At 37.0% G+C, this 9,734-nt stretch overlaps 1 protein-coding gene across 1 annotated transcript in view; it reads right to left on the bottom strand.

Moving 5' to 3' along the window:
• LOC133546930 (gastrula zinc finger protein XlCGF57.1-like) overlaps positions 1–9,734 on the bottom strand; it is a 32,952-nt gene that overhangs the window by 446 nt on the left and 22,772 nt on the right. Inside the window, exon 3 of the mRNA XM_061892780.1 lies at positions 1–1,443. This exon is cut by the window's left edge and continues 446 nt beyond it. Within this exon, the coding sequence (XP_061748764.1) occupies positions 212–1,443 (1,232 nt within the window). The 3' untranslated portion in view covers positions 1–211. The remainder of the gene's footprint in view (positions 1,444–9,734) is intronic.

Raw genomic sequence — 9,734 nt, 5'->3', positions numbered from 1 at the left:
AAAGTCTGGACAGTTTATTTCAAATCCTGCAGTTTCATTTGCTGCTGCTGTTCTCACCAGCACACTTGTGTTTCTTACACTGCTACTTAGAAGACAATCTTTCACCACACACACCACAACTCAACACTTTCTCTCCTGGGTGTCTTCTCATGTGTGCTTCAAGCTTTGAACGTTCACCAAAGCTTCTGTTGCAGATTCAACAGGAATGTGATTATTCACCAGTGTGTGTTCTCATGTGTACTTTCACATATGTACATGTTGTAAAACCTTTACCACAGATTGAACAAGAAAAAGGTTTTTCACCAGTGTGTGTTCTCATGTGTCCTTTCACATCTGTACTTCTTGTAAAACCTTTACCACAGGACGAACAGGAAAAAGGTTTTTCTCCAGTGTGTGTTCTCTTGTGTCTTTTCAAATTATTACTTTGTGCAAAACCTTTACCACAGGTTGAACATGAAAAGGTTTTTTCACCAGTGTGTGTTCTCATGTGTCCTTTCACATCTGTACTGCTTGTACAACCTTTACCACAGGTCGAACAGGAAAAAGGTTTTTCTCCAGTGTGTGTTCTCTTGTGTCTTTTCAAATTATTAATTTGTGTAAAATCTTTACCACAGATTGAACAGGAAAAAGGTTTTTCACCGGTGTGTGTTCTCATGTGTACTTTCAAATGTTTACTGAGAACAAAACCTTTACCACATTCTGAGCAAGAAAAAGGTTTTTCTCCAGTGTGTGTTCTCATGTGTTCTTTCACATTTTGACGTTGTGTAAAACCTTTACTACAGAGTGAACAAGAAAAAGGTTTTTCTCCAGTGTGTGATCTTATGTGTAATTTCAGAGAACTATGGTATTTAAAGGTTTTGTGACAGTGAGAACAAGTGAAGTGAGTGTTGTCAGTGTGACATGTCTTATCATCTTTAGAGTCTTCATCATCAGTGTCAGGAGAGTGTGACGTTGTGTCCTCACTATCTGATAGTGGAGCTAAGAGCTTGTCTGCTTGTGATCCTCCACAGTGGTCTCCATCAGCTTCTGTTGTCATGTGTTGTGTTGAGCTGCTGCTTGGAGGCTCCCCCCCTCCCCTCTCCTCACTTTCACCTTTCACCTCATCATCTTCACTCTTCACAGGGACACCAGTCACTGGGAACTCCTCCAACCATTTAGGCTGACTGATGCCCTCTTCCTCCTCTTCCTCTCTAATGTGCGGCGCCTCTTGGTCCTCCTCTTCCTCTTTAATGTGAGGGTTCAGTGGGTTCTCTTGCTCCTTAAAGTGAGGGGTCAGTGGATCATCCTCTTCCTTTTTGATGTGTAAGTTCAGTGGGTCCTCCGCTTGCCCTTTAATGTGAAGGGTCAGTTTAACATTATGGGTCCGTGGCGTCTCAACTTCCTCTTTAATGTGGGGGGACTGTGGTTCCTCTTCCTGCTCACGAAAAAGATGTTCTTCGACATCTACGGGACGGGAGAAAACAAACATTCTTGATAAAAGTCCAGCTTTGCTCAGTCACATGAGACATTGTCCTGCACCAACATATGATCTCACAATCTCATCAGTTTCCCCTCACAGCAGTCAGGGTACTTCCAGCTGACACATGAAGAAGACCTTCAGGGGAATGCCTTTCCAGGCCAACAACCAATCCTCCTTATTCATATAAAAACATCTTAAAAGTCATTCCTGCAATCCTTAATGGTAGACGCCATACGTAAAAGTTTGCTGTTCTCTCTCTGAATAAGTCATACACACACAGGAAATAATGTACCACATGCCAGCCTCCACGCAGTAGTACTAGTGATGAGCTCCCCCTGCTGGTGGACAATAATTACTGTCATTTTCACATTCATCTTTAGAGACATGTCTGCTCTAAAAATAGCATGAGCATAGTCAACATCCATCCATCCATTTTCTACTGTACTGTTCGAGGTCAAGCATGTTGGCCAAAAAAGATGACATCTGTTTTGCTTTCATTTAGATAATGTCACCACAGTTAAACTGGGAAGAAGTAATCAGATTACTGACTACTCCTTCAAAAGATAACTTGTTTACCTTATTAATAATAGTAATATTGAATTAATTTAAAGTGTTTCTAGACACTCAAATTGTGTTACAGTGAGAACTGAGAAGCTACATTTAATTATTATAATAATATTAAGTAGATGAAGAAATTCCTGAAAGAATTGTGTTTGAATGCTCCAATGCTGAAGCTGAACTGAAAAGTTGACAGAATGTAGTATGAATGTAAGAATAGTTTGAATGTTGAAGAGTTTGAATCTCGGCAAAACTGGGATTTTTTTAAGTTCTCAAACCAACATGCTTTTTTTGTCCTGACTCAGAGGAATGTTTTGACAGTGGAACGGTTGAAATGGGTTGAACAATGTGAAAGGAGTCATTGCACTAAAGAAGGTTGGAAATAAGGTTAGAAAAAAATGGGAATTCCTGGAAATTTGTCGAATGTGGAAAACTAGTTGTTTGTATTTCCAGGATGAATTGAATGTGTTGAAGGTAGAATGGTTTGAAACATGTGGGAATTGTGGAAATTTGAAAAATGGATAGTTATTTTTAAATGGGGAAAAATGTCCCTAAAAACTGGGAATTCCAGACAATTTCTTTTAATAAGTGTTGAAAGGGAGCACACAATTCCTGAACACACTGAATATTTTGAAGTTGGAACAGTTTGAATCAGATGAAAAATGTGGGAGTTGTGGAACTTTCATTTTATTCATTTCAATGGGAATTTCATATACATTTTGGAGAATTTCGGGGAAAGCAGGAATTTTTTCAAAAATGCTAAAAAATGTGAATGTTCTGAATGAGTTGAAATGGTTGGTGTTAGAATTTTTCAGATCGGTTGAGAAATGTTGAAGTCGTAACATTTTTGATTGAGAAATGGTTTTATGGAATTCCTTGAATTTCGGGAAAACCGGGATTTTTCCAATTTAAAAAACACATTTGTTTTCTGTCCTGATTAAGAGAAATGATTTGGCGGTGGAACGGTTGAAGTGGGTTGAAAAATTTTATATTTTCAATTTCCAGAATTAGTGGAATATGTTGCAGGTGGAATTGTTTGAATTGGTTGAAAAATGTGGAAATGGTGGCACTTTGAAAAATGGCTAATTCATTTTGAATGGGGAAAAATGTCACGCAAAACGTGGAATTCTGGCAATTTTTGGAATTTGTCAAGGAAACCCTGTGATTACCGAATAGGCTGAACAGTTTGAAGTTGGAACGGTGTGAATCAAATGAAAAATGTTTAGTTGGGGAACTTTGAAAAATGTACCATTATTTTCAATGACAATTTCATGAAAATTTTGGAAATTTGGGAAAAGCAGAATTCTTTTAGAAAATGCTAAAATATGTGAATGTTCTGAATGAGTTGGAATTTTTCAAATCGGTCAGTAGTAACTTTTTTTTGTTGAGAAATAGTATGATAGAATTCCTGGAATTTTGGGAAAACCAGGAATTTTTCCAGAGAAAAAAACAACTTTGTTTTTTGTCCTCTTTAAGAGGAATGATTTGCTGGTGGAACGGTTGAAGTGGGTTGAAAAATGTGGTCGACACAAAAAAGGGTGAAGAAAGGGATTGAAAAAAATGGGAATTTTGGGTATTCTTCAAAATTTTTTGAACTTGGAAAAATGATAGTTTGAATGTCCAGGTTTAGTGAAACATGTTGAAGATGGAATGATTTGAATCACTTGAAAAAAGTGGAAATGGTGGAAGTTTGAAAAACAGCCAAATTATTTTGAATGGGAAAAATTACTAAGCACTTACTTATTCATGTTTCAAGCTATGTTTAGCCTTGTTCTACAGTCCTTCAGTGATAATAATACCTGTAGGAAATGTAATGTATTTGCTGCAATGGAGGATGGTTGAAAGTGTGATGTAAGAAGACACAGTTTGCTGTCGTGACAACTAATTCCTCTGCTCGGCCAACTGAACATCAAAAATACAAATCAGCGGTTAAAAATCTGGGCGTTTGGGGTCTTTGTGAGTGGAAAAAATGTAATTTCACAATTTTGCGATACAAGAAGACCTGGCAATAATGTCCCATACTAAATCAGAGTTTGAAGATTTGATGGGCATGAAGGCCTAGTAGTACAAAGTTTAGTTTCTACACAGTTTGGTGAATATATGTATGTAAGTAAAAATGCCTGCGATGAGGTGGCGACTTGTCCAGGATGTACACCACCTCTGTTGTGATCCGATTCCTGGATCACATCTTTTGTCTATATTTGAGTCTTTTGTGTTTCTTGTTTATGGTTTGATTCTTCCGATTTTTAGTTAGTGCACTTCCTAGTTTGTATTGGTCACCATAGCGACTTCATTTGTTCCAACTGCACTGGCGCCCGGCGCACACCTGTCTTTGATGACCATTTCTGTATTTATACCTGCCTTTGTTGGGTCTGAGTTCTTCACTTGCTTTATGCAACACTCACGTTTGGTTAAGTTTGTCCTGTTCTGGCTTGCTACGTTCCTCCTTAGCTTCTGTGCGCTCGACACACGCTTCTGTGGACTTTTTACTCAGTGCTAGCGTTTAGCCTAGCTCCCGGTGAGTTGCACGCGCTTTCTTTTGCCTTTGTATCAGTGTTCTTTTATTAATTTATATATTAAATCCAGCTCCTACCTGCTAACTTGCTTGTCTGGTCCCGTGCATCTTGAGTTGACATCCCCACGCATCACAATGTGTTCCGAACGTGACAACCTCCTGCCTGATTGCAGCTGAGATAGGCTCCAGCGACCCCCGGATGGAAAATAGATGGATGGATGGAAGAACAATTCATCTGTTGACTGTTGTCTTATGTCACTTTTGTAATAACCTTCCTCGTCCTCTACACGTCACAACGACTATTACTGTGAAACATGCAACCGTCCCGTCCTTGAGGCGCCCATTTGAAATAGCGACTAAACTACGAAGTTAAAGTTGGAAAATCCATAATCCACAACACATCTCATCTGCTTGTGTTGTTGTGAATGACATCATCCATGTAGGATTAATGTACAAACAGCACAGCAGTCGCAACTTGAGTCTCTCCCTCCTTTTTTTTTTTTAACCACCCTCAAATGGCCTCCACACTTCGAGCTGAGAACAGCAGCACACTTCCCCCTTCACAATAATAGGTCTGACTGCGCTAACAAAGGTTTCAAAAAAGCACCTCACACAAGCATGATGAACTTATCCATGCATTGACCCAAAGTACGGGTCAAATTTGTCCAACGATGTATTTCACCAATAAATGTGAGAGATTCTGCATTTAATTAATAAACATTGTATACATTTTTATTTGACAAAAAAGCACAAACTTAAATGGTAGTAAAAAATTAAGTGTAAAAGGTAAAAAATGGAACTAAAAACAATTAAAACATAAAACAAAATTTTACTGTCTTTTTTTATTGCCATTTTTACTTAAATTTATGTGAACTATTTTTTTTTACTTGTGGTTGATTTGTTACTAACTCATATCCGTTTTTTAAACTATATTTAAAGTTGAGTTTTGGTAATGAAAACAAATACTGGTGTTTTCAAATGAATGAATAATTGTGTAATTGTGATTACAATATCAATCAAAATAATGCCGATTATTATTTTTCCCACAATGGTCCAGCCCTAACTGTACCCTTTTTAAACAAAGGGTGCACAATACAATCTATTCTCCATATTTCATTAACTCAAATTTATCTTTCATGCATCTCAAGAATATAAATATCATTCCATGATGTGCTTTTTCCATCCATCATCCATTTTCTACCTCTTGTCCCTTTTGGGATCACGGGGGGCGGAAGGTGGGCTACACCCTGGAAAATTCCATAAAAACTTGAAACAATGTTTTAAATGTTATCCTAATTAAAAAATATACCCTCCAGTTTGTGGCTATTATAATGAATATTTCTAGAGGATATGCATTTTTACAGCATGTTTTAAAGGGATAGCATTTAAGAAAAAGACTTCTGGGTATATTATATTGATCAACTCATTCTTATTTAGGGGGCTTAGTGAGCGGAATAGAGGTGATCCCATTGACTCCATTGTTAGAATTAGGATAGTTAAGATTTTGCTAACGTTTGTTTCCAACTTAGAATGCATACAAAATAAAAACATATTATTGTCTTACATAAGGATTGTGAAAGACAGGCAAAATAAATAAAAAAAATCAGATCCCCATTGATAATTTTTCTACATCCTGTGAACGGGCTGATGCTGTGGTGAACGTGAGAAAATAAATACATGTCAGGAAAATGCAAATGTCAGCAAAAATGGCTGGAAAAAGTTTTAAAACCTGGTTAAAGATTGTTGGCGGTAAACCCAGAGAGGCATGTGCGTGTTGTAAAACGATGTTAGAATTAGCTTTATTATTTGAGTTAAGGGGGCCCCGTCATGGGGGCCGCCCCCGGCCCAGCTCTGACTTGTTCCACCACTGTTCATCCTGATTATATTATAAAATGTAAATGTCATTTTCTTGTAATTATTCAAATATAGTGTTAGTAAAGATGTGAGAGTAATAAGTAAACAAACCTGTTCTGTGTAACACAACTTGATGTTTCTTGAAAACAGCGTCCAGTAGTTGATTGTTTTCCTCTTTTGTTCTAGAAAGTTCCGCCTGGTATTCTGCTATCGTTCTTTCTACCACTACAAATATTTCTTCAACGGCAGCAGTTAGTCGCTGATCCACCAACGCTCTCAACATTTGTAATGTAGACATTTTCACACAATCACAACACTTTACTCTCACACTTGATCTCTACTTAGCGATGTGTTGATAACTTCTGTGTCTTCTGTTAGCAGCTAACAAGCTAAGCTAACTAGCCAGCTAAGCTAACTAACAAGCAAAGATAGCACGAGAAGCAGCACAGTGCTTCTAGCGCATCGAGACCACTTTATCCTTAAATAAAGAATCAAATATGTATTTTATACGACGTAAATATTTCAAACTGGAGAAAAAATAATAGGACTGACTTATTAGCGTCTTTCTCATTCGATGTGCTCTTTCTGATGTCTTCCGTTTACCCCGGAAGCTGGGAATGACGTCACAGCCGGGTGGACGAAGAGGTAGCTCTATATAAGATATTGCCTGCTGTCACTGTTACCATGCTTTTCTTTTACGTAATATTTATTTGAATATCAACGTGACATAAAAGAGTGTTTTGTTTCTAAAAGTAAATTCAAAGTATATCAAACAAAGCTTTATTTTGGGGTTCAGTGGCGCCCCCCTGCGACATTCATTGCAATGACAAGAGTGAAAGTGCTAGAAATTGTAGCGATATTACTGCCTGATTTATTTAAATGTACCCTTCCACGTGTTTTTATTGTTGTTCCCTTTTATATTGTGATAAAGTCCTTTATTTTCTAAACTTGAAAATGTCATACATTCTGAATTCATTACACATCAACTAAAATATTGCAAGCCTTTTATTATCTCAATATTGCTGATTATGGCATACAGCTTAAGAAAACTCAAAAGTCGTATCTCAAAAAATTTGAATATTTCCTCAGACCAAGTAAAAAAGCTGTATGCCATAATCAGCAATATTAAAATAAAAGGCTTGCTATATTTCAGTTGATGTGCAATGAATCCAGAATGTATAACATTTTCATGTTTTTAGTTGCATTACAGAAAATAAAGGACTTTATCACAATATTCTAATTCTCTGAGACAGTCCTGTATTTTTATATTAAAAAACATGAATAAAACATTCAGATGTCACAGAACGTGATGTCGCAGGAGCTCTGTCATTAAAACAAATCGTAAGTCCAGGAAGTGATGTAGTCTTTGCGCATGCGTGGATTTATCGTGTCATGAATTAATTTTAATTTTTAAAAAGTGTGAAACATTAGTTCTAATGCACAAAAGTCTCTTTTTTACGTTAAATCCAAATTCTCACTTTGTGTTCATGATTTCAATTTATTAATTCATTCTTGGAAGATTGTAAAAAATAGAAAAAGCCCTTAAATGACTATATTTATTGGAATTATTTAAGTGGTTTTAAATAAGCAGGTGTAAGTTTATTTATTTATATATTTTTTTATTTTAATCTTTTTCAAATGGTCTCATATTTACTTTTATTTGAACGGGTTTTGTTTATTGGAGGATTGGATTTAATGTGATGTTTGAAAATATTGAAAAAACATTGACTCCAATTGTATTGAAAGTACCTGAAATGAGATATTCTTATTCAAACAGGGATAGTAGGTCCATTCTATGTGCCATACTTGATCATTTCGCGATATTGCCATATTTTTGCTGAAAGGATTTAGTAGAGAACATCCACAATAAAGTTCGCAACTTTCGGTGCTAACAGAAAAGCCTTGCCACTACCGGAAGTCGCAGACGATGACGTCACATGTTGATGGCTCCTCACATCCTCACATTGTTTTTATTGGGAGCCTCCAACAAAAAATGCTATTCGGACCGAGAAAAAGACAATTTCCCCATTAATTTGAGCGGGGATGAAAGATTTGTATTTGAGGATATTGATAGCGACGGACTAGAAAAAAAAAAACAAGTTAAAAAAAAAAAAGGCGATTGCATTGGGACGGATTCAGATGTTTTTAGACACATTTACTAGGATAATTCTAGGAAATCCCTTATCTTTCTATTGTGTTGCTAGTGTTTTAGTGAGTTTAACAGTGCTGAATAGTCGGAGGTGTGTCTCCACGGGTGTCTTGACACCAGTCTCTCAGAGGAGTCGACGGCAGCTTTATGGACGGCACAAGCTCAGCTGATCTCCAATAAGATGCGACTTTTTACCACAATTTTCTCACCGAAACCTGCTGGTTGACATTCGGTCGGGATCCATGTTCGCTTGAAAGCGCTCTGATCCATAGTAAAGTTTCACCTCCGGGAATTTTAAACAAGGAATCACCGTGTGTTTGTGTGGCTAAAGGCTAAAGCTTCCCAACTCCATCTTTCTACTTTGACTTCTCCAATATTAATTGAACAAATTGCAAAAGATTCAGCAACACAAATCTCCAAAATATTGTGTAATTATGCGATTAAAGCAGACAACTTCTAGCTGTGTGTGTGTGTGTGCAGCGCTCATATTTCCTAACAGCCCGTGACGTCACGCGTACACGTCATCATTACGCGAGGTTTTCATGAAAAAACTCCCGGGAAATGTCGAATTGCTCATTAGTAAACTAAAAAGGCCGTATTGGCATGTGTTGCAATGTTAATATTCCATCATTGATATATAAACTATCAGACTGTGTGGTGGCTAGTAGTGGCTTTCAGTAGGCCTTTAATGTGTCTATACATTGTTTATGTATGTTTAATTGTTCAATAAAAAATAACATACATACTCAGAAGCAAAACTTCATAAAAAAGTAACAAAAATGAGCAGAAGCATTTCAATCATAAGAAGAAGTGTCTATTTTTGAACTAACACAACTATGAAGCAAATGATACAATCCCTTGTATTGTCTCATCTTGACTCCTGCCCAGCAATCTGCTCTAATGCATCTAAACGAGATCTAAATCAAATCCAGCTTACCCAAAACAGAGCTGCCAGACTAGCTCTCCATTGCTCATTTAGGACCGGCATTGAGATCATGCATCATGAATTGTGTTGGATGACAGTTGCTGAAAGACTAGCCTGTAGTTTGATTCTATTTTTAAAAAACAACATTTATAAATACCATAAACCTTAAGCTTGCTGCCAGGAATCTTAGCATCAGTTGTCACACAACTTTCCGTCATTTTTAATTTGGACAACCGTTGTTACGGCTATTCTGTTGTTCCAAAAAGTTACAAAA

This window comes from Nerophis ophidion, unplaced genomic scaffold (genome assembly GCF_033978795.1).
Source record: "Nerophis ophidion isolate RoL-2023_Sa unplaced genomic scaffold, RoL_Noph_v1.0 HiC_scaffold_49, whole genome shotgun sequence".
Taxonomy (NCBI): domain Eukaryota; kingdom Metazoa; phylum Chordata; class Actinopteri; order Syngnathiformes; family Syngnathidae; genus Nerophis; species Nerophis ophidion.
The sequence above is the reverse complement of the archived record's forward strand: the minus strand, read 5'-3'. Positions and strand labels throughout refer to the sequence as shown.